Source organism: Podarcis bocagei (genome assembly GCF_964188305.1).
Source record: "Podarcis bocagei genome assembly, chromosome: 7".
NCBI lineage: Eukaryota > Metazoa > Chordata > Lepidosauria > Squamata > Lacertidae > Podarcis > Podarcis bocagei.
This window is the reverse complement of record NC_138132.1, coordinates 1199727-1223711: the sequence shown is the minus strand read 5'-3', so window position 1 is coordinate 1223711 and position 23985 is coordinate 1199727. Positions and strand designations below refer to the sequence as shown.

At 43.0% G+C, this 23985-nt stretch overlaps 1 protein-coding gene and 1 long non-coding RNA gene across 3 annotated transcripts in view; both read right to left on the bottom strand.

Moving 5' to 3' along the window:
* LOC308590637 overlaps nt 1–23985 on the bottom strand; it is a 40957-nt gene that overhangs the window by 13914 nt on the left and 3058 nt on the right. The gene's annotated exons all lie outside the window — the stretch shown is intronic.
* On the bottom strand, nt 1484–20994 carry LOC308590288 (uncharacterized protein). Of its 2 annotated transcripts, none has more exons than XM_081200190.1 (6): nt 20631–20994; nt 19763–20257; nt 18732–18813; nt 18020–18102; nt 17577–17703; nt 1484–4491 (listed from the first exon to the last, which is right to left on the bottom strand). In XM_081200190.1, the coding sequence occupies exons 1-6, from the start codon at nt 20655–20657 to the stop codon at nt 2231–2233; spliced, it is 3075 nt and encodes a 1024-aa protein (XP_081056316.1). In that variant the 5' UTR covers nt 20658–20994; the 3' UTR covers nt 1484–2230. The 2 variants fall into 2 exon arrangements, with proteins under 2 accessions (XP_081056316.1, XP_081056315.1); XM_081200189.1 differs by having other exon boundaries at nt 1484–4497; nt 20631–20993.

The following is a 23985-nucleotide window of genomic DNA, read 5'->3' as shown; positions in this document are numbered from 1 at the left end:
AAAATTGGCTTCCAGGTGGAGAAATCAAAACTAGAAACAGAACTGTTAGAACCCAATACTAAGAATTTGTCAAGAATGTATAACTTGTTGCTGAAATGGAATACACAAGATGAAACTGTTAAATCAGCCATGATTAAGTGGGCACAAGACATTGGTCATAATATTATGTTTGCTGACTGGGAACAGTTGTGGACCACCGGTATAAAATTTACGGCATGTAATGCCTTAAGAGAGAATATTATGAAAATGATTTACAGGTGGTACATGACCCCAGTCAAGCCTGCAAAAATCTACCATTTGCCCGATAATAAAGGTTGGAAATGTAATGAAACTGAAGGTACTTTTTACCACCTTTGGTGGACGTGCCCGAAGATTAAGGCTTTCTGGGAAATGATATATAATTGTCAGGGAACTGCCATCAGAGGCACGGGAGAAGGAGAGGGTCTCTGATTCTGCAGGGGAAGGTCCAAGCGCTAGAGGGAGACTCAGCTGGGAAGAAGGGGAAGAGAATGAGTGTAACGCCAGGGATCAGGGAGAGCAACGGGACAGGGAGGTGCAGGGGCTCCAGGACTCTTCGTTGGAAGTTAGCGAGGAGAGCCCAAGCACCCCACTGCCCACGCCCACCCTGCGCAGGAGACTCCCGCGCAGTGAGAGGCGGAAACGATTGGGCGTCAAACAACTCTTATGTTGGCAACACTTTAAGAAACGCCCACAGACAGATTCTACGAGTGACTAAGGGCAGCCACGCTAAGATGGGCTGCGCAGTCTGGAGGGTTTAACCAGGCAATCCGATGCTCAAACGGAGCAGGATTACGCACGAGTAACTCCCAACCACTACAATAATGAAATGAAAAAGGTACTTAAATGTACGTTTCCCAAGAAACCAGAGGCCTTTCTCTTGGGCATTGTCGGCCAATTGGTGTTAAAGAAAGATAGGACTTTTTAATGTATGCTACTACAGCAGCAAGAATTATCATCGCAAAGTATTGGAAGACACAGGATCTACCCACTCTGGAAGAATGGCAGATCAAGGTGATAGACTATATGGGACTGGCTGAAATGAGACCAGGGGAAAGAGACGGCGGAAGAAGATTGGAAGAAATTCAAAATTTATCTTAAGAAATATTGTAAAATTAATGAGTGCTAAAATGTTGAGGTTATAGAAAAAAGGGGATTACAGCTGCAAAAGATTAAGTAAAAGAAAAGAACAAGGGAAAATTAGATAAACTTAAGGGGGAGGATTTGCCGAAACAAATTTGGAAATTGGGATGCAGAAAGGGGAGGTATGGGGAAGTCGGTGAAGTAAGGTTTAAGAAAAAAGGATTTGAAATTATACATGTTTGTTTATGTGTTTGTTTGTTTGTTTGTATTGTATATTGTTTGTGTTTATATAAATTGTGAAAAACCAATAATTTTTTTTATAAAAAAGCAAACCGTCCACATCAATCCTACGTCTCCTGTTCTGATTTCCATTTTTGGTCTTCCAGCTTTTCAGACTTCTCCTCCCTTCCTTTCATGGAGATATCTAGTGCTTCTGTTTTGTTTGTCAGTGTCTCTACTTTAGTGGTCAAATTTGTCACCATTTAATGATTTTTATCAATTCGGGCTAATAGCTTCTCCAAATTTAACACAGGCCTGGTGTTAACTGTTTTTGAACTGCCATATTCAAAATCTCCCTCTCCCTTGTTCTCAAAGCAGCCTATTTTCCAGCAGCACCTTTTCAGTTTGTCAAGGTCACAGAATAACTCTTTCCTAAGAGATCCTGTTTCCTGCAGTTTTCCAGCCCTCCCTCTTCCTTCCAGCCTGATACCCAATAACACATAAGATGTTTAACATAAAATCCAATTTCTTAAATTAAGATTCGAGTTAAACAAATAAAGCAAATAATTACTTTAAGAGAGGAACCATAAAACAGAAAAAAGAAAGAATGTGTCCAAGAGGACCTAGCAATTTAGGTGTCCAGATAAGAGTGGTTGTCTTGCAGGAATCCAATTCTCTTTAAGTGGCTCAGAGTAGAAGAAATATTTTCCTTCAAAGAGAAACAAACTTGTCGAAGCCTGTCTTGATTTTAGCGTTTTCAGCCAGCTCTAAGTCCTTTTAAGAGCTACAACTGTATTTTTTTAGAGAACTTTAAAAATTAGACTTTCATAAATCCCTCCGATCACACTCTTCGCATTGATATGATTCCTCCCCTGTATGTATTCTTTGATGAAATGAGATTTCCACATTCCTAACACTGATATGATTCCTCAACTGTGTGTAATTTTTGATGGGCACTGAGACCTACTTTCCTGGTGAAGCTCTTTCCACATTCCAGGCACTGAAAGGGGTTTTCTCCTGTATGAATCCTTTGATGGGAAGTGAAACTTATTTTCCAGGTGAAGCTCTTTCCACATTCCAAGCACTGATAGGGTTTCTCCCCTGTATGAATTCTTTGATGCGAAGTGAGATTGGCGCTGTTAATGAATCTCTTTCCACATTCCACACACTGATACGGTTTTTCCCCTGTATGGATTATTTTATGGGAAGCTAAACGCAGTTTCCAGTTGAAGCTCTTTCCACATTCCACGCACTGATATGGTTTCTCCCCTGTATGGATTCTTTGATGGGAAGTGAGACTTTCTTTCCTGGTGAATCTCTTTCCACATTCCAGGCACTGAAAGGGGTTTTCTCCTGTATGAATTCTTTGATGGACAGTGAGACTTTCTTTCCTGGTGAAGCTCTTTCCACATTCCAGGCACTGAAAGGGGTTTTCTCCTGTATGAATCCTTTGATGGGAAGTGAAACTTATTTTCCAGGTGAAGCTCTTTCCACATTCCAAGCACTTAAAGGGTTTCTCCCCTGTATGAATTCTTTGATGGGAAGTGAGATCGTAGCTGTGATTGAAACTCTTTCCACATTCCATGCACGGATAGGGGTTTTCCCCTGTATGAATTCTTTGGTGGGAAGTGAAGCTTATTTTCCAGGTGAATCTCTTTCCACATTCCACGCACTGATAGGGTTTCTCCCCTGTATGAATCCTTTGATGGGAAGTGAGATGGGAGCCCTGACTGAAGCTCTTTCCACATTCCACGCACTGATAGGGTTTTTCTCCTGTGTGAATTCTACGATGGGAAGTGAAACTGCTCTTTTGACTGAAGCTCTTTCCACATTCCACGCACTGATACAGTTTCTCCCCTGTATGATTTCTCTGGTGGGAAGTGAGATCGGCACTCCGAATGAAGCTCTTTCCACATTCCAAGCACTGATACGGTTTCTCCCCTGTATGATTTCTCTGATGGACAGTTAGACTTTCTTTCCAGGTGAAGCTCTTTCCACATTCCAAGCACTGATACGGTTTCTCCCCTGTATGATTTCTCTGATGGGAAGTGAGATCGGCACTCCGAATGAAGCTCTTTCCACATTCCAAGCACTGATACGGTTTCTCCCCTGTATGCTTTCTCTGATGGACAGTTAGACTTTTTTTCCAGGTGAAGCTCTTTCCACATTCCAAGCACTGATACGGTTTCTCCCCTGTATGAATTCTTTGATGAACAGTTAGATGTTCTTTCCTGGTGAAGCTCTTTCCACATTCCACACACTGATAGGGTTCGTCCCCTGTATGAATTCTTTGATGGGAAGTGAAATGGGTACTCTGAGTGAAGCTCTTTCCACATTCCACGCACTGATAGGGTTTTTCCCCTTTATGAATTCTTTGATGTGCAGTGAGATGGGAGCTGTGTCTGAAGCTCTTTCCACATTCCACACAGTGATATGGTTTCTCCCCTGTATGAATCCTTTGATGGGAAGTGAGATGGGAGCCCTGACTGAAGCTCTTTCCACATTCCACGCACTGATAGGGTTTTTCTCCTGTATGAATTCTTTGATGGGAAGTGAAACTGCTTTTTTGACTGAAGCTCTTTCCACATTCCAAGCACTGATAGGGTTTCTCCCCTGTATGGATTCTTTGATGAGAAGTGAGCTTAGCCCTCTGATTGAAGCTCTTTCCACATTCCAAGCACTGATAGGGTTTCTCCCCTGTATGAATCCTTTGATGGGAAGTGAGCTTAGCCCTCTGATTGAAGCTCATTCCACACTCTAAGCAGTGATAGGGTTTTTCCCCTGTATGAATTCTTTGATGTGCAGTGAGATGGGAGCTGTGTCTGAAGCTCTTTCCACATTCCACACAGTGATATGGTTTCTCTCCTGTATGAATTCTACGATGGCAAGTGAGATTGTGACTGTGACTGAAGCTCTTTCCACACTCCAAGCAGTGATAGGGTTTCTCTTTTGTATGAATTCTTTGATGGGCAGCCAAACTCTGTTTCCAGGTGAAGCTTTTTCCACATTCCAAGCACTGATAGGGTTTCTTCTCAATGGGATTTCTTTGATGGGAAGTGGAATGGGAGCTCTGACTGAAGCCCTCTCCACAGTCTGAATCCTGATATGGCTCCACCACTCTGTGGATTTCGTTGTGGTCTCCCTTGTTCTTCATTTCCAATTCATCACGACCTGAAACTAAGAGGCAAACGGATTAGAGTCTCGGGAAGAAGTGCAGTCCCAAATTACGGAACAATGCTAATTAATGCTTGGGACAGGGGAAGAACAGAAGCGAGTTAGATGTTATAACATTCCTTTTGTTCTGTAAAAATGTCTAGTTTCGTATACAAATCAAGTTGAATATTAGATGTTTTCTCTCTCAGGTTTTTAAAAGTACAGCTTAACCTGGTAATGTCATTTTGTTCAAATTTAAATATGCATCTGTACTATCTTCATAAATAAAATGTGCTTTTATTGAAAAAGGTGGCCAAGGCGGGAAAGTTTGCTGTTAATTTTTTTTTAAATACTTTTTATTGTATTTTCTTCATCATACACATCCAAAGAAAAACAACCAATTCAGAAAAAAGAAAAGGAAGGGAATCATTAAACAAAAAACCAAAAAGACACTAAAAAGAAAAAAGAAAAATAGAAAAGAAAAAATGTGCAGAAGATAAAAACATACAACAATTAGCTAGCATCGACTTCCTTCCCTCCTGATTTCGGGTTTCTACTTTTAGTAATTTTATCTTACTGCTGGTATTGATTTCTAGTTTGTAGCATCGGAAGATTTAAGTCAAACCTACTGTAGTTGGTAAGTTACTAAAATTACCCTCAATATAGACCATAAATTTGTTCCAGTCCTCTTTTAACTTTGTATTTTTTTGATTTCTGATTCTTTGCGTCATTCTTGCCAATTCTATAAAATCGTATAATTTCATTTGCCAATCTTTCACCGTTGGTAAAGTTGAACTTTTCCAATTTTGGGCAATTAGCATTCTAGCCGCAGCTGTTGCGTATTGAAACAGGGTTTTATCTTTTCCCGGTATTTCTTTTCCAACCATCCCTAGTAAAAAGGCCTCTGGTTTTTTGGGAAATGTGTATCTGAATATTTTTTTTAACTCGTCATATATCTCATTCCAAAATTTTTTAATTCCCTCACATGTCCACCACATATGTATGAAATTCCCTTCATTTGTTTTGCATTTCCAGCAGGCCTTGTTACCAGTCTTATACATCCTGTTTAATTTTTCTGGCGTTAAGTACCATCTGTATATCATCTTTTCTAAGTTTTCTCTGATTGCTGCGCTTGCTGTAAATTTTATTCCCTCGTTCCATAATTTCAACCATTTCTCATATTCTATATTATGACCTAAATCTCTTGCCCACTTTACCATGACTTCTTTAATCTCTACATCTTTTGTATCCCATTCCAATAAGATATTATACATTTTGGATAGTAACTTAGATTTACTTTCTATTATTTCAATTTGAAATTTGGATTTCTTTTCGTTCATTCCTACTTTCTTGTCTTCCGTCCATATTGCATTAATCTGATGGTACTGTAACCAACCCTTCAACTTTCCCTTCAACTCCTCATACGGTCTTAATTTCCAGCTTTCATGGGAACGTATCAGTAGATCTTCATATGTCAAACTTTGCTCTTCCAAATTTGTTTTTTTGATTGATAAGATATCTGTTGGGGACAACCACCAGGGTGTTTTCGGTTCTAACAATTTTTTGTTTCTTTCCCAGACTGCGTATAGAGGACCTCTAATAATATGACTCGAAAATCCTTTATGTGCTCTTCCTTTACTTAACCAAAGGTAGGCATGCCAACCAAACCTGTTATCTGCGCCTTCGAGTTCCAATAAATCAGTGTTCTCCAGGGTTATCCAATCTTTAACCCAACATAAGCAGGCAGCTTCGTAGTACAATTTTAGGTTGGGTACCGCGAGCCCTCCTCTCTCCTTTCGATCTGTGAGTAATTTAAATCTGATCCTTGGCCTTCTTCCCTGCCATATGAATCTTGAGAGAGTTCTCTGCCAGTCTTTGAATATTTTAGTCCCTCTAATAACCGGAATATTTTGGAAAAGGAACAACATCTTGGGGAGAATATTCATTTTTATTGCCTCCATCCTACCCAACCACGAAAGGTTAACTCTGCTCCAGACATCCAGATCTTTTTTAACTTTGTTCCAGGTCATTGTATAATTGTCTTCGATTAAGTTTATATTTTTGGGTGTAAGCCAAATACCTAAATATTTTATTTTTTTGGTCACTTTAATTCCGTGTTGTCTCTCTAATTTTTCCTTCATATCATTTCTCAGATTCTTTGTTAACATTTTTGTCTTTAGTCTATTCAATTTAAATCCTGCTAGTCTACCATATTCCTCTACTATTTCCAGCGCCTTCTCGATACTTCCTTGCGGCTCTTCTAAAGATAACATCAGGTCGTCCGCGTAAGCTTTTAGTTTGAACTCCTTTGATCCTATTTTGATCCCTCGGATCTCAGGCATTGATCTTATTTTGTTTGCCAAAACCTCTAGGACCATAATGAATAAGAGCGGGGAGAGGGGGCAACCTTGCCTGGTTCCTTTTCCAATTTGGAATGTATTTGTAAGATTACTATTTATTACCAATTTGGCAGATTGGTTTGAATATATTGCCTGTATTCCTTTCAGAAATTCTCCCTCTATTCCTGCTTCTTCCATAGTCTTTAATAAGAACGACCAAGAGACATTGTCGAACGCCTTTTCTGCGTCTATGAAGATCAAGGCCGCTGGTATGTCGTCGTTAGTTTCCAAATATTCAATTAAGTTTATAGTGTGTCTCACATTGTCCTTCAAGAATCTATTTGGTAGGAAGCCTGCTTGGTCTTTATGAATTAGATTTAACAGGCACTTTTTTAATCTGTTTGCCATGATATCGGCATACATTTTGTAGTCGTTATTCAATAGGGATATTGGCCTATAATTTTTAATACACATTTTGTCCGTATCTGGTTTTGGAATTAATGTTATGAAAGCTTCCCTCCACGACTCAGGTGTTTTCCCTCCTCTTAGGATGTTGTTCATAGTATCGCAGAGCACTGGTAATAATTGATTTCCTAGAACTTTGTAATATTTAGCCGAGAGGCCGCCCGGGCCTGGAGATTTCCCTATTTTCATTTTTTTTATCGCGTTTTGGACCTCTTCTATGTTGATGGGTTTATTTAGTTGAGATCTTTCTTCTTCTGTGATGGTCTTCCCTTTGTATCTCTTTAGATATCTTTCTATTTGGGTTGGGTCTTCTTCTCCTTTCTTATATAATTCCTCATAGAATTCAAAAAAATTTTTTTGTATTCTTATTGGGTCTACTATCAGATCTTCATCTACCTTTATTTTGTTTATCGTATTCTGTTTCTGTCTTTTTCTCAATTGCCAGGCTAGAAATTTTCCCGTTTTGTTCGCTGACTCAAAATATCTTTGCCTCATTAGCTTGATTTTCCATTCAATTTCTTGACTCGTCAGCATCGGATATTGTGTTTGTAGCATTTTTATTGTTTGAATGCTTTGCTCGTCCTTCGGGTGGTCTATTAATTTTTTCTCATACTCTCTTAACTGCTTAAGTATTTCTTCCTTCTTCTGCTGTCTTATCTTCCTCTTGTAATTATTTTGCTGGATAAATAAACCTCTTACTACCGCCTTACTGGCGTCCCATACCACTTCTATGTTTGTTCCTGTGTTCAGATTCAAATCAAAATATTCTTTTAAGGTGGTTTTGGCCTTTTCAATAACATCATCATTTTCTAATAAATATTCATTTAACCTCCATCTAAAACCTCCATGTGTTACACCTTTGATTCCCAAAGTTATCGAGTTGTGATCTGAGAGTATTCTTGGGTGGATTTCACAGCTTGTTACTCTTAAGGTAAGTGCTCTTGAGGTCCAAATTTGGTCTATTCTACCCCAACTTTTGTGTACTTCTGAAAAGAAAGTGAACTGCTTTTCTGTTGGGTGTTTATATCTCCATATGTCTATTAAATCTAGGTTTTCTTCCAAATCTTGAAATGATTTCGGTAACTTTCCTTGGTTTCGTTTTCTGTTTTCCGTTTGTCTATCAATTTCTGGTGTCGGCACCGCGTTGAAGTCTCCCAATAATATCGTCTTGTTGTCTTCTAATTCTAATAATACTTGTTCTAATTTCTTGAAGAACTCTGGTCTGTTTGTGTTTGGGGCATAAATGTTAACCACGTTGATCTTTTCTCCCTGAAAACTGATTTGAACCCCCAGTATCCTTCCCTCCTCATCCTTGTATATCATTTTTGGTTCCCATTTTTCATTTACATATACTACCACTCCTTTTTTTTCCTCTTCCGTAGAGTTTATAAATTCCGTCCCCAAATGCTTATTTACTAAAACATGTTTATGCTTTTTAGCTACATGAGTCTCTTGAATACAGATTACATCCAATTTTTTCTTTTTCAATACACTTACTATTTTATTCCTTTTGGCTTTTTCATTCAGACCATTTACATTCCATGTTAGGATTTTAAGGTTCATTACCACTTTTATCTACTAAGAAGTCAGTGATTTGCCGGTTTGGGTTTAACCGGATTAGATTTGGGTGGGTTTGTTAAAATTAAGATATATTCAATATGCTAAGTTGTTCAGTATGCAGTAATAAATCTAAACAAATGTTAAGAGCTGGAGAAATATTTGGGAACATTGACTCTGGACTGACTTGGTCAGTCAGCTGCCTTGTGGTGGGCGATGTAAGAGCAGGGGAATAAAAATGGGAAACATTAACTTCTTGTCATGTGACAAAGACACATGAGAGCAGAAGCAGCAAAGCAGGCTGGGAAGTGCTGGGACTGCACAATCAATTGGGCCTACTAGAGTTATTCAGGCCTAACTGCTAACTGTTGAGTCACTCTGACATGTGACTTAGCAGCCAGTTTCTCTGTGTGTTCTCTGAAAGATTTCAGTCAGAGTCAGTGTGCCTCAGTTGTGAGCAGAGTCAGTATGGAATCTCAGTCAACCTGTTTGGAACCATGTTGTTTATGAAGAAGTTTATTTTAACTCAGTAAAGCTCTTAATTCTTTAAAACTTTGCGTTATTAATTTACGCTGTGCGTCACTTCTATGTGCTGAATTTTTTTTTGTATTTTTTTTAAATACTTTTTTATTAGGTTTTCTTCATCATACACAGCCAAAGAAAAAAAGGAAAAAACACCGCCAAAGAAAAACAATACACATTAAAGAAAAACATTAAGTAAGGATAAAAGATTAGGAAAGAAAAGAAAAAAAGAAAAAGAAAAGATACATACAAACAATTTACTAATAACAACTTCCTTCCCTTCTGATTTCGGATTCCTACCTTTAATGATTTCAATCAAACAGCTGGTATAGGATCTTTGATTGTAACATTGGAAGATTAGGTCAAACCTACTGTAGTTGGTAAGCTGCTAAAATTACTATCGAAATAAACCATAAATTTGTTCCAGTCTTCTTTTAACTTTGTATTTTTTTGATTTCTAATTCTTTGCGTCATTTTCGCCATTTCTATAAAGCCATAAAGTTTCAGTTGCCAATCTTTCACCGTTGGTAAAGTTGGGTTTTTCCAATTCTGGGCAATTAACATTTTAGCCGCCGCTGTTGCATATTGGAACAAGGTTTTGTCCTTTTCCGGTATTTCTTTTCCCACCATCCCTAGTAAAAAGGCCTCTGGTTTTTTGGGGAATGTGAGTCTAAATATTTTTTTTAATTCATCATATATCTGATTCCAAAATTTTTTTACTCCCTCACATGTCCACCACATATGTATGAAATTCCCTTCATTTGTTTTACATCTCCAGCAGGCCTTATTACCAGTCTTATACATCCTATTTAATTTTTCTGGGGTTAAATACCATCTGTATATCATTTTCTCTAAGTTTTCTCTAATAGCAGCACTTGCTGTAAATTTTATTCCCTCATTCCATAATTTTAACCATTTCTCCTGTTCTATATTATGTCCTAGGTCTCTTGCCCACTTTACCGTGACTTCTTTAATTTCTACATCTTTTGTGTCCCATTCTAGTAGGATATTATACATTTTGGATAGCAGCTTAGATCTACTTTCAATTATTTCAATTTGGAATTTTGATTTCTTTTCACTCATTCCTACTTTCTTATCTTCCGTCCATCTTGCATTGATTTGATGATAGTGTATCCAGCCCTTCAATTTCCCTTGCAACTCCTCATACGGTCTTAATTTCCAGCCTTCGTGGGAGCTTATCAATAAATCTTCATATGTTAGGTTTTGTTCGTCCAAATTTGTTTTCTTAAATGATAAAATATCTGTTGGGGATAACCACCAGGGTGTTTTCGATTCTAACAGTTTTTTGTTTCTTTCCCAAACTTCATATATCGGACCTCTGATAATATGGTTCGTAAAACTCTTGTGTACTTTTCCTTTACTTGACCAGAGGTAGGCATGCCATCCAGACCTGTTTTCTACACCTTCAAGTTCCAATAAGTCCTTGTTTTCCAGAGTTATCCAATCTTTCACCCAGCATAAGCAGGCCGCTTCGTAATACAATCTTAGGTTGGGTACCGCCAATCCTCCTCTCTCCTTTCGATCTGTAAGTAGTTTATATCTAATCCTTGGCCTCCTTCCCTGCCATATAAACCTAGAGAGGACTTTCTGCCAGTCTTTGAATATTTTAGTCCCTCTAATAACCGGAATGTTCTGGAAGAGGAACAGCATCTTAGGAAGAATATTCATTTTTATTGCCTCCATCCTGCCAAGCCACGAAAGGTTTACTCTGTTCCAAACGTCCAGGTCTTTTTTAACTTTGTTCCAGGTTGTTGTGTAATTATCTTCAATTAAATTTATATTTTTAGGTGTGAGCCAGATACCTAGATATTTTATTTTTTTGGTTACTTCAATTCCATGTTGTCTCTCTAATTTCCCTTTTATCTCATTTCTCAAATTCTTTGTTAAGATCTTGGTCTTTGATCTATTCAATTTGAATCCAGCTAGCCTGCCATATTCTTCTAATATTTCCAACGCCTTCTCAGTGCTTCTTAACGGTTCTTCTAAAGACAACATTAAGTCGTCTGCATAAGCTTTTAGTTTGAACTCCCTTGGTCCTATTTTTATCCCTCGGATGTCCGATGTCGATCTTATTTTATTTGCTAGAACTTCCAATACCATAATGAACAAAAGCGGGGAGAGGGGACAGCCTTGCCTGGTTCCTTTTTCGATTTGGAATGTATCTGTGAGGTTATTATTTATCACCAGTTTGGCTGATTGTTTTGAATATATTGCCTGTATTCCTTTCAGAAATTCGCCCTCTATCCCCGCTTCTTCCATGGTCTTTAGTAAAAACGACCAAGAGACGTTATCAAACGCTTTTTCTGCGTCTATGAAAATCAAGGCCGCTGGTATGTCGTTGTTGATTTCCAAATATTCAATTAGGTTTATAATATGTCTCACATTATCTTTCAGGAATCTGTTCGGTAAGAAGCCTGCTTGGTCCTTGTGTATTAGATGTATCAAACATTTTTTTAATCTGTTTGCCATAATGTCGGCAAATATTTTATAATCGTTGTTCAATAAAGATATTGGCCTATAATTTTTAATACACATTTTATCTGTATCTGGTTTTGGGATTAGTGTTATAAAGGCTTCCCTCCACGACTCAGGTATTTTCCCTCCTTTTAAGATGTTGTTCATGGTATCACGGAGCGTCGGTGATAGCTGATTTTCCAGAACTTTATAATATTTGGCCGAAAGACCGTCTGGGCCTGGCGTTTTTCCTATTTTCATTTTTTTTATGGCGTTTTGGACCTCTTCTATACTAATGGGTTTGTTTAGTTGAGATCTTTCTTCCTCTGTGATGGTCTTCCCTTTATGACTCTTCAAGTATCTATCTATTTGTGTTGTGTCCTCTTCCCCTTTCTTATATAGTTCCTCATAGAACTCGAGAAACTTCTTTCGTATTCTTATGGGGTCTACTATCAGATCCTCCTCTACCTTTATTTTGTTTATCATATTCTGTTTCTGTCTTTTCCTCAATTGCCAGGCTAAAAATTTCCCTATTTTGTTCGCTGACTCAAAATATCTCTGCTTCATTAGTTTGATTTTCCATTCAATTTCTTGACTCGCCAGCATCGAGTATTGTGTTTGTAGCAATTTTATTGTTCGGATGCTTTGCTCGTCCTTCGGGTGGTCTATTAATTTTTTCTCATATTCTCTTAGTTGCTTAAGTATCTCTTCCTTCTTCTGCTGTCTTATCTTCCTTTTGTAGTTATTTTGCTGAATGAATAGGCCTCTTACTACCGCCTTACTGGCGTCCCACACCGCTTCTATGTTTGTTCCTGTATTCAAATTCAAATCAAAGTACTCTTTTAAGGTATTTTTAGCTTTTTCCAAAACGTCATCGTTTTCTAATAGATATTCATTTAGTCTCCACCTGAAGCTTCCCTGTGTGACACCTTTAATTTCTAGAGTTATCAGGTTATGGTCTGAAAGAGTTCTTGGGTGAATTTCACAGCTTGTTGCTCTTAAGGTAAGTGCTCGCGATGTCCAAATTTGATCTATTCTGCTCCAACTTTTATACACTTCCGAAAAAAAGGTAAACTGTTTTTCTGTCGGATGTAGATATCTCCATATGTCTATTAGATCTAGGTTTTCTTCCAGATCTTGAAATGATTTCGGCAGCTTTCCTTGATTTCGTTTTCTGCTTTCGGTTAGTCTATCAGTTTCTGGTGACGGCACCGCATTAAAGTCTCCCAATAATATCATCTTGTTATCATCTAACTCTATTAGAACTTGTTCTAATTTCTTAAAAAACTCAGGTCTGTTTGTATTTGGGGCATAGATGTTCACTACATTAATCTTTTCTCCCTGGAAGTTAATTTGAACCCCTAATATCCTCCCCTCCTCATCTTTATATATCATTTTTGGCTCCCATTTTTCCTTCACATATATTGCTACTCCTCTTTTTTTTTCCTCTGTAGAGTTTATAAACTCCATACCCAAATACTTGTTTGTTAAAGCATGTTTATGCTTTTTGGCTACATGAGTTTCCTGGATACATATTACGTCCATTTTTTTCTTTTTCAACACATTCACAATTTTATTCCTTTTAACTTTTTCGTTCAAACCATTTACATTCCATGATACGATTTTAAGGTTCATTTTCACTTTTATCTACCAATAAATCAGTAAGTTCCCAGTCTGAGTTTTACCGGTTTAAATTCGGTTGGATTTGTCTTCTATCTGCTCTTCAATCTCTTCCTCCTCCCTTTCCTCCCCTTCTTCACCCTCCTCTTCCTCTCCCCCTCCCCCTGCTCCTCCTTCCCTCTCTAGTCTCTCCTTCAAACTCACTCCCCTTCTTTCCTCTCTCTCTCCTTCTTTCTCCCCACATCTTTCCCCCACCCCCCCCGAGATCTTTTTCATATCTGCGTAGGAATTTACTGATTTCCTGGTTTTCTGTTATCTTAAACCTTTTCCCTTTATAAAAAAAGGAAATCCCTTTTGGGAATTCCCACCTATGTTGTATGCCATTTTTCCTTAGGATACCAACTATTTGTTTATAACCCTCCCTTTTTCGGAGGAGTCTAATCAGTATTTCTTTCAAAATAATAATTGGTTTCCCATCAATTACCATTTTTTTCTGGTAACTTTCTCTCAGAATCATATTTCTCATTTCTATCGATTTAAAGATCACTAAGCAGTCACCTGGGGCTTTTTTCAGTCTGTTTTGTTTGGGTTTTATTTTTATTCTGAAGGCATTTTCTATCGTTTGTGCGACCTCTTCTTCTTTCAGTACAAGCCACGCCGCAAGTTCTTTAACTATTTTTCCTTTTATATCTTCCTCTCTTTCTTCCCCTATCCCTCTAAATTTTAAATTTAGCTGCTTTTGTTTCATCTCCATCAAGGCTAAATTATCTAAGACCTGATCTTGGGTTTTACTCAGTTCTCCAAAATTTTCTTTAGCTTTTTCAGCTTCTTTTCTCTGGTCTCTCAAATCTTTCTGTATTTTTTTGTTTATTTCTTCTAAGGACTTTGTTCTAACTGTAAGGTCTTTTATCTTATTTGAGAGTTCCCCTGTGACAACTTCAATCTTTTTATCAAAAGATTCTTGCATCTCTCCTAACTTTTTTTCTATACGTGTTTCATTTTGCCTAAATTCCTCTTTTATTTTCAACCATAATGCATCTAGGTCTTTTATTTCCTCTTGCCTTGAGGTTCTTCTGTCCATTGGGGTCCCCACAGATTTCTTCCCGTCTTTCCCCGACATCTGTTCACCTCCCTCCCCCCCTCACCCCCCCACCTCCCACAATCAGTTAATCTAGAGGTTTGTAGCTTTCCCGAAGCGCAACATACAATCTTGAATCTTATAATTATCACAGGGTGGGTTATTCAATTAACACACTCTTCCTATGTTCTCTAACTTATTTCTCCTCCCTGTCTAAATAGTATTTGTGTTGTCCTTTGAGTCAACGTACAGTTGCCCCGTCTGTTTTCACAAACCGTACACAATTTGTTCCCTTGCACCGTATTAGAAACCTTCCCCTCTAATTTGAGGATCTTTGCGATTACCTAATAGCCAAGATAAATTCCAGTTAGGAGGATAATATGCAAGATACCAAAAATAAAAAGGGGGGAGGGTTAGGAGGTACTGAAAGAGTAAAATAGGGAGAGAAAAACACAAAGGGGAGCAATAAGAAGATAGTGCAGTCCAAATGACACAAATAGCACGGGGGCTTCTCTTTAAATCTCCGCTACTTCTTTAACTTAGTCCGCTCCCTTGTAATGCAGGCTCCTGTCCTGCCAAAGTTACCTTAAGTTCAGTCCGGGATCGGGGAGGTCAAGAGCGCCGATGAAGCTGGGGAGATAGGGTGGGGTAAGAAAGGGGGAGGGGAGGGCAAACAGGGAGGGCAACCAGGTAAATATGCAGGCGGAGGTCCAAACGGCTTTAAAACTGCACAACAAAGTCTGGGTGAATTTCTCACGAGGGAGTGGAGAAATCAAATTTGAGGAGTAAAAGTCTCAGATTCAAATTCGGAGAGTAAAGGTCTAAATTCCAGTTCCAGAAAAAGGATACAGGTCCAATTCCCGTTCCAAAAAGCGAAGAGGTGCAAGCACCAAGAAAGGGGCCGGCCCCACGATGCAGGGTCAGTCCAAGAGGAGAAAGGAGACAGAAATGAGACGGAAATATCTTTCAAAGTCTCTGAATCCTTCAGGAAAAACCAGCTTCGGGCGCGTGCAATCGCGCATCCGCTAACCGGACCTCTGCCCTTAAAGGCAAGCTGTCTCGTCTCACACATCCGAGCTTGTACTCTATGTCCCTTTTATTGTTAAAGTAAAGTGGCAACAGGCTGGAAAAAAACTGGAGAGCTAAAAAGAAAAAGGAAAAACCAGGGAAGGTAAGTACGAAGAATCTGGGTCACTCTTATACCCCGTCGCAGGGGCTGGGGGGGGAACTTTGCCTCGCCGACTCCCTGAGCCGATTTACTCTCTCTTCCCCCTCCGTTCGTCTTCTCCACTTCCGCTCGTTCCTCCCAATTCTCTCTTCAGCCTTTAGCTTTCTATTCAAGCTCTCCGACAGTCCGCTTCTCGATACAAAGTCACAGATACAAAGTCTTTAAAGTTTCATTTCGTATACTTTTTTTTCCTAGTTACTTTGCCCCGCGGAGTCTCCAACGGGGTCTTCCCTCTCTTTGTTCTACAGCGGATGAGTTTTAGTTACTTTGTCTCACTCTTCCAATTAACTCCCCAGCGCCATCTTAACTCCGAGATACAGTCGGGCTCCTTAAAATTAATCCGTTAAGATCTGTCGCGTCTTGGAGTCCTTTCTTTTAGTCTTACACTCCAACATTTATTTGGCAACTCCAGAAGCAACAGTTTCACAAGATTTCGGAAATTTGTCGCCTCTTTCCAGTGGGAGCTTGAGACATAGCTGAGCGGGGTCGCAGAGCTTACCAAATTGCGTCTTTCGGTCCCGTTGCTCCGGAGTCCTCCCAAAGAAGGGGAAAATTCCAAAAAGCTTTGAACCTTTCCGACGCTGCTGGAAGCGTTTCCCTCCAGGGGGCCCCCCTGGAGGTTTTGGGGTCGCAGTGCCTTTGCGTTGCCCCTCAAAATCCCCGTGCAGTTCGGAGAAGTCGTGCAGCAACTTCTCCGCGCTCCCGCACTGCTTGAACAAATGTGTGTAGCAGCTAAACATTTAATGATGATGTGCATCACCTTAAACCAATTTGAATGTTTTCTTAAATTTTCGACATCTCAGAGTGCAGCAGAAACTTCTCATATCAGTATTATTAATTATTATTGTTGTTGTTGTTGTTATTATTATTATTATTATTATTATTATTATTATTATTATTATTATTATTATTATTATTATTATTATTATTATTATTATTCAAGTTTCCTTACAGTTGTATAGCAGGTTACATAGGCTTCAGGTTACAGACTCCGCTAACCTAGAAATAGCACCTCAGGTTAAGAACTCTGCTTCAGGATGAGAACAGAAATCGTGCTCTGGCAGCGCAGCGGCAGCAGGAGGCCCCATGAGCTAAAGTGGTGCTTCAGGTTAAGAACAGTTTCAGGTCAAGAACAGACCTCCAGAACGAATTAAGTTCTTAACCCGATGAACCACTGTACTTAAATGTTACATTACTGTGAGAAGTTACAGGGGACGAGGCAGGGGGCCTTCTCGGTAGGGGCACCCACCCTGTGGAACGCCCTCCCATCAGATGTCAAGGAAATAACTATGCAACTTTTAGAGGACTTCTGAAGGCACCTCTGTATTGGGAAGTTTTTAATGTTTGATGTTGGGTAAAAATAATAAAATTATCATTATTGTTACTACAGGGTTCACTGCCTGAGATTCAAAAAGCCTGGCTCTGTTTTGGGATGGAGTTTGTTTGGTTCAGTCGTGGAATCTGTGCCATCTCCAATGTCAAGCGACTCGTTGGTCAACCAGAGAGAGACAGAAGCAAGAACAAAAGCAGGAAACTTGACTGAAGCTACTTCAACATCCCAAATCACTCTGAATCCTACGTTTAAGAAGGCCTGGGCAGTTCAGACAGCCTGATCATGGTTTTAAACGGCAGAACTGGAGGAAGAATATTCACAGGGAAGACAATCAATAGCCATCCATCCAAGGTTTGCTGTGGGAGTGTTATCATCCCAGGTGCTGTGGGTGGCGCTGTTGAGCCCCATTGAAATATCAGAGGTTCGTCACATAGAGAGATGTCTTGAATTACAAAACAGATAGGATGATCCAATAGGGAGCCTTACCGAGAGAGTCCAAGATCCCACGATTTTCCTCCATGACTTCCTTATGGAGAGCTCTCTGGTCAGGATCCAGCAACGCCCACTCCTCGTCTGTGAAATGGACAGCCACATCTTCAAAGCACACTGGACCCTAACAGAACAGGAAAAAGGCTGTCCTCTTAGAGAACATTCACTTGGCTCTGTTGTTTTCTACAGCGGCCTGACCCCTCGCTGCCTTCCTCATCCCTCTCTCCTGCTGCAGCTTCTGCCTCGGAGTCTGGGCTGCTCTCTGCCACAGACTCCCTCTGCTCCCTGAGCCCTCTTCCCTCTCCAGCTTCAGACCCCTCCTCCTCCTCCTCCCAGTCGGCTCCCTCTTCTCTGGCTCCTCCCACCATTCCTCTGCATCCAACTGTGTCCAGCCAGTCTGAATCCAAGCAGTCCTTCCCCACAAGGCTCCTTCCCCCTACCTGATCTGGGTCCACAGCTGCTGCCTCCCCTCCACCACCATGAAAAGATGAAGGAGCAGGTCTTGGTGGCATCATTCCGTCACCTGGGAGAGACCAAGGAAAGTGGAAACCGTGAGCGCCTGCTTCCCTCAGAGGTGAAACAGTGCATCTCTACGTACAGATGGGGCTTCGTCCAAGTCTCCCCTGCTAGCTTCCGGTTCCGCTCTGCTTTAATGGAGGCAGCGGGAGATCGTTGGCAAAGGAAAAACAAGGATGACAGAGGGTAATTCTCCTTGCAAGTTTTCCCCAGGGACAGGGGGGAACGGGCTTCACTCCCAGTTCGTCTTGGTACCAGGCTCCGGCTCCGGCATGGATTGCGGGAGGCAGGGAGGCGCTGAGTGCAAAAGCCCTTTGCCTGCCGAAAACCCTCCTTCGCCGCCATTAAGAAGCAGAGGTTCTCCTGTCACTCAGAGCTCAATTTGGACTAATGTACAGGCATTGCTGGAAGAGATAATAAACTGTGGAATTGAACCAGCTGCAGTAAAAGTCTTCCCACCTGACTACATTTGGACTCATTTGTACCAATTTCATATAATAGCTGTGCAAAAATACATCTCTCCCCCCGCTCTGAGCTCCAGGTGTCATCCCTCAAAAGATGCAAAGAACTCACAGATTAGTTTCAAAACCAAGAGAATGTGTCAAAACGGGGGAGAAAACACTCCTTCCTCCTTACCCAGAGGCCTCACTCTGGCGTCCAACGGAGACTTCTCTGCCTCAGAAGAATCAAGACCCCTTTCTGCCAAAAGATCCTTCCTCTGAAAGAGCAACAAGGATTCAAAACAGAGAATGGGGAGAAGAGTTAGAGAAGGAATGGCGGAGGCAAGCGCTTTCGGGGGACAGAGGTGAAAGCTGCTTCCTGCTTCTGCTAGACTGGTGTCTGGGGTTGGCTGCCAGGACCATGAAACATTGGTCCTCAAGGATCTTCACTGGCTCCCAGAATGTTTCCCAGCACAATTCAAAGCCCTAAACGGCCTCAAAGGCCCAGTATACCCAAAGGAGCGTCTCCATGAACTGAGGTCCAGTTCCGAGGGTCTTCTGCCGATTCCCTCACTGTGACAAGTGAAGTTACAGGGAACCAGGCAGAAGACCTTCTCCACAGTGGCCCCCACCCTGGGGAATGCCCTCCCATCAGGTGAGAAGGAGATAAAAAACTGTGTAACTTTTAGAAGACATCTGATGTCTTCTTATGCTTTTACAGTGGTACCTCGCAAGACGAATGCCTCACAAGACAAAAAACTCGCTAGACGAAGGGGTTTTTTGTTTTTTGAGCTTCTTCGCAAGACAATTTTCCCTATGGGCTTGCTTCGCAAGACGGAAATGTCTTGCAAGTTTGTTTCCTTTTTCTTAACACCGTTAATACAGTTGCGACTTGACTTCGAGGAGCAACTCATAGAACGTGGTGTGGTAGCCTTTTTTGAGTTTTTTAAAGACTTTGGTGATTTTTGAAGCTTTTCCAAAACTTTCCCGACACCGTGCTTCGCAAGACGAAAAAAATCGTAAGACGACAAAACTTGCGGAACGAATTAATTCTGTCTTGCGAGGCACCACTGTATATGTGCTGGAAGGCACCCAGCCACATGGGTGTTATAAATAATACTAATAATATGCTTTCCCAAAAAGGATGGGCCATTAGGAAATGATTTGGGAATACTCTCCCTCCTCTTTGGAGCCCCTTGGGAGTATCCAGAGGAAAGTCTCTCTCACCTGCTGCTCTGCCTGCTTCCTCTCCTCTGCCTGACTCAGGAGGAAACCTTCGGCCAGGGACACCGCCTGGGAACTGGTCTCCGCTCCGCATTCCCTCACCCAGTTCTCCATCTCCTCTGGAAGGACAGCCAGGAACTGCTCCAAGATCACCAGGTCCAACATCTCAGCTTTCGTGTGCCTTTCTGGCTTCAGCCACTGATGGTCAAGATGGTAGAACTGGCTGCAAACCTCTCGGGGTCCTTTGGCCTCCTGGTAGCAGAACTGCCTGAGCTGCTGGCTCTGCACCTCTGAGCAAGGGGTGTCCTCCTCACCCAGGATCTTCTGCATGGAGTTTTCCCAGGATCCCCCACTGCTCCCCGTTTCCATGGCATGGCCTCTTCCTGCTTCAGGGCCAGCTGAGTCTTGCTCATCCATCTGGGCTTTCCGGAAATCTCCAGAAGATCGGAAGGAGCCCCTTGGTCCTCTGCCAAGTTCTACTGCAAGGTGCAGCAAATCCTATGAATCAAACACATTCTTCTATTATAATATCAAAGCACAGCCAAGAGAAGAAGAATGTTCTCTGAGGAAGCGTGGGGAGAGGAGGAGGAGGAAGAAGTCATAACTGTGAGTGACAAGTGAGTGTAATCTGGAGCCAGGGCAACAGTGGGGGTCCCTCCCCACCCCACTTCATAGTCCAGAACTTCACCCCAACCCAGCCATATCTGCTTGGGTGGCTTGGTGAGCAGCAGGGCCCATGTCTAGCTCCAGCCACCGTCCCTTGGGGACTTCCTGCTCTGGATCTGAGGGGACGGTGGCAAGGCCCTCTGGGTGGAACTGCCCTGGAAGACGCCTCGGAAACTGGCCCCAAATGCAGCGGTTGGGTTCTCACCTGGGTTCCCTCTTTTACTAATGGCATTTCTATCCCACCTTTTTCTCCAACAGGCTCCAGGTGGTGTCCGGGACTGGACCCAAGAGGAATGCTGGAGACCCCCTTCCCTCCTCCTGAACCTTCCCGAGAAGAGGAGGACAGTATAGATTGACAACAGTGGTTTGCAGAAGGTCATAGTTCAGAGGCTGCAGAGGGGAGAAGCTGGGAAATATTGGGAGAGCAGAAGGAGGAAGAAGCAGCAGCACCAGGGAAGAGACAGCTGACAGACTCTGTGTCTTCAGAAAGCATTCCTGACCCTCCTTCTCCCAGGACCCAGCGTGCATTGAGAGTAGGAGAACAGGAAGCTCAGAGGCAGAAAGCACAGATCAGCCGACGCAGGGATGACGTAGAAGAGGAGAGACAGAGGGGTGGGACTTTGCTCAGAACAACGCCATTACTGCAATGAAGAGGCGCTGTTCAAAGTCTCTCTCTGTAAGTATTGAATAAAGGACTCGGCAGGAACTCTTCTTGTTGTCTACTTCTTGGCTGGCCACTGGGGGAGGGATGGGATTCCCTGAAGCCTGACAGGTGGCATCTACCCCTCCTCACTGAAGACCCACGAAAATCCTTTGGCATACATGTAGTTCCTGTTTTAAAATACCTGCATTGGTTGCCAGTTCATTTCTGGGCCTAAGTTCATCAACAGACCAAGACTTTATATTGTTTAGTTGGCAATGGAAGAGGAGAAAGGCCCACGACTCTCCCTTAATCGAAGCTCAACCACAAGGGCTTGGCCATGGGGAATGCTCTCTCTTCACTCTGTTCTGTTTCCCCTTTATTTTTGGTCGCGTTCAAACCAATTCATTAACCCAAAAGTGATACGCTGACCGCTGACAATGAACCTGATGTCGCAAATTTATTATGCTGCTTATGTGATATACAAATGGCATGAGAAGACTTGCTTTATTTAATTCTATTCTTTATTATACCTATGATCCTTCTTTATAAAACCCAATTAAAAGTTATTCAAAAACAAGAGGAAGCAACACACACACACACACACAGACACACACACACACACACACAGGCTCCATCTGTGTGGCATCTGATATGTTAGCAGGCTTTAAATTAATCACCAGAAAATGAAAAGGTTAGCAAAGAATATGAGAGGAGAAGACCAGAAGGTTTTGGGGGAGGAAACAGGGTTTCAAACTGAAAACAAAATATTTGTGTGTTACTGTGACAAATACCAATTGATGTTGTTTCAAAATAATTATGTGCTGAAATTAAAGCATATGTCAAGATGGGGGATGCAGAAATATTTCTCTCATTTTTTATGGCAGGGAAAATGCCAAGTGAAAATTAAAGTATTGCAAGATGCCAAGGGAAGCGAAGTAGGACGTGACCCTCCTTTCTGTTTGGGCGCTTCTTTAGATTCCTGGATTTTATCCTGGATAAAAAGATATGGGGGGGGGGTATTGGATGCCCCCTTTCGCCCATCTCCTTCCAAACCTGAACAAGATCTCTTGCAAGAAAGGAAAATAAGGGGAGATAAAAGAAAGGGAGCCCCCCCCCGGAGGCGGAGTTTGCGAAGGAGACCCCCCCGCCCAGCTGCCCCCCCCCTCGAGCCTGGAAATTCCCGGGAAGCCGGGCCAAGAGACCCTCCCTTTCGGGGCCCCCTCCCTCCCTCCCTCCCTCTCCCGCCCCCTCCCCCTCCCGGGCCACGGAGAAGCCAGGCCGTGATTGTACCTCAGCGCCGCGGGGCAGGGAGTTCCGCAGGCTTCCCCCGAGAGGAGCCCGGCCGGCCAAGGCGAGGCCGGAAGGGACGTCAGAGGGAGGAGCGGCCTGCCTTCCTTCCTTTCCTGTCCTCTCTAGGAAGCCAGCTCGGCGCCCCTTAACCCTTCACTCTCCCGGCGCCGCGCAGGCGCAGAGCTGCTCCATCCGGGGCCTGGCGAGCTGCTCTCTCCGAGGGGAAGAGGCCGCACTTGGGCCCGCAATGGGGGAGAGGGGGGTCTTGGGGGGCAGATGGGGGCGTCTCTCTTGGGGGGGCTGCGGGGGGGGGCTTGGGGGCAGTGAGCCCTGTCCCAGAAAAAGGGGGTCCTGGGAGGGTGCGGGGCCCCCGGCCGAGAGGAGGGGCGCCTGGGCGGGAAGAAGCCGGGCTGGGCGCGTGTGCGTGGGAAGGGGGAACCCGTGTCCCGGAGGAGGAGCCCCTCTCTCTGCCTGGGGCTGCGAAGGGGCGGGGGAGCGGGGAGCCTTCCAGGGGGGGCCAGATGGGGGACCCGGGGGTGTTTCTCTTGGGGGTTCCTGGGGGGCTGCGGGGCAGAGCCGTGTCCCAGCAAGAGGGGGTCCGGGGGGGCCTGGGAGGGTCCGGGAGGAAGGAGCACTGGGCGCGTGTGCGTGGGAAGGGGGAACGCGTGTCCCGGAGGAGGAGCCCCTCTCTCTGCCAGGGGGAGAACCATGTCTCTGGCCCCTGGAGCCCCTGGAGAAAAAAGGGGGCTGGAAATGCCACGGACAAGGAAATCACTCAGCGCCCCTTGTATATCAAGCAGCAGGAAAGGACCACACAAAAAGTCCACAGATGAAGTTTTATTCAAACCCGGAAGAGAAAAAAGCAGCACTAAGTGCAGTGTCTCAAAGATGCAGCGTAACATCTTTACCTTAGGAAAAGTAATTAAACGTAACAATCGGCAAAGAGGCAGTTAAATGGACTTTTTCAGTGGCAAGGGGGACAAGGAAGCCCATCACAGCAGGCCTGCGGTGTTAGAAATCAGGAGAAGAGATTTCTGTACATCTCAAGAGCAACAAGAATGTATTCCTTCCCCCCCTTTGCTTGAGAAGTAAAACTCTGCAAGGCTTTGGCTCCAGGGTCCCTTGAGAGAGAGTTGGTTCCGAGGAAGGAAAAGGGGGTCCTGCAAGGAGAGGATGAGGGGAAGACCCCCTTTTCTAGGGGTGGGGGAGAGGGATTGGGCTCCCGGGTCAAGAGAGCACCTTGTATTCTGGCACTGAAAAGACCCCCCCCCCTCACACACACACTTTGTGGCATCTCCTTTTGGCCAAGGGTCAAAACATAGTTCCAACTTGAAAGCCACCTCCAGGACCAGGCACCCTCAATGGGCTTTGGACTACAACTCCCAACCGGACCTGCCAGCAGAAGGCAGGGGGGATGGAAACAGCCGTCCAAAAGGTCCAGCCAGCTCCAGAGGCGACCCAAGGCTGCTCTCCAATGGGGCACTGCTCCAGGCATCTGAGTTGCCCAGTTCAAGGGAGCTGGCGGGACTAAGAACCGGGGTTCCTAAATGGCAGGGGTTGGACTAGATGAGGCTGGAGTGTCCTCTTCCAGGATTCCTCTTCTGGCTGCCAATGCCAGGGCTGGAAT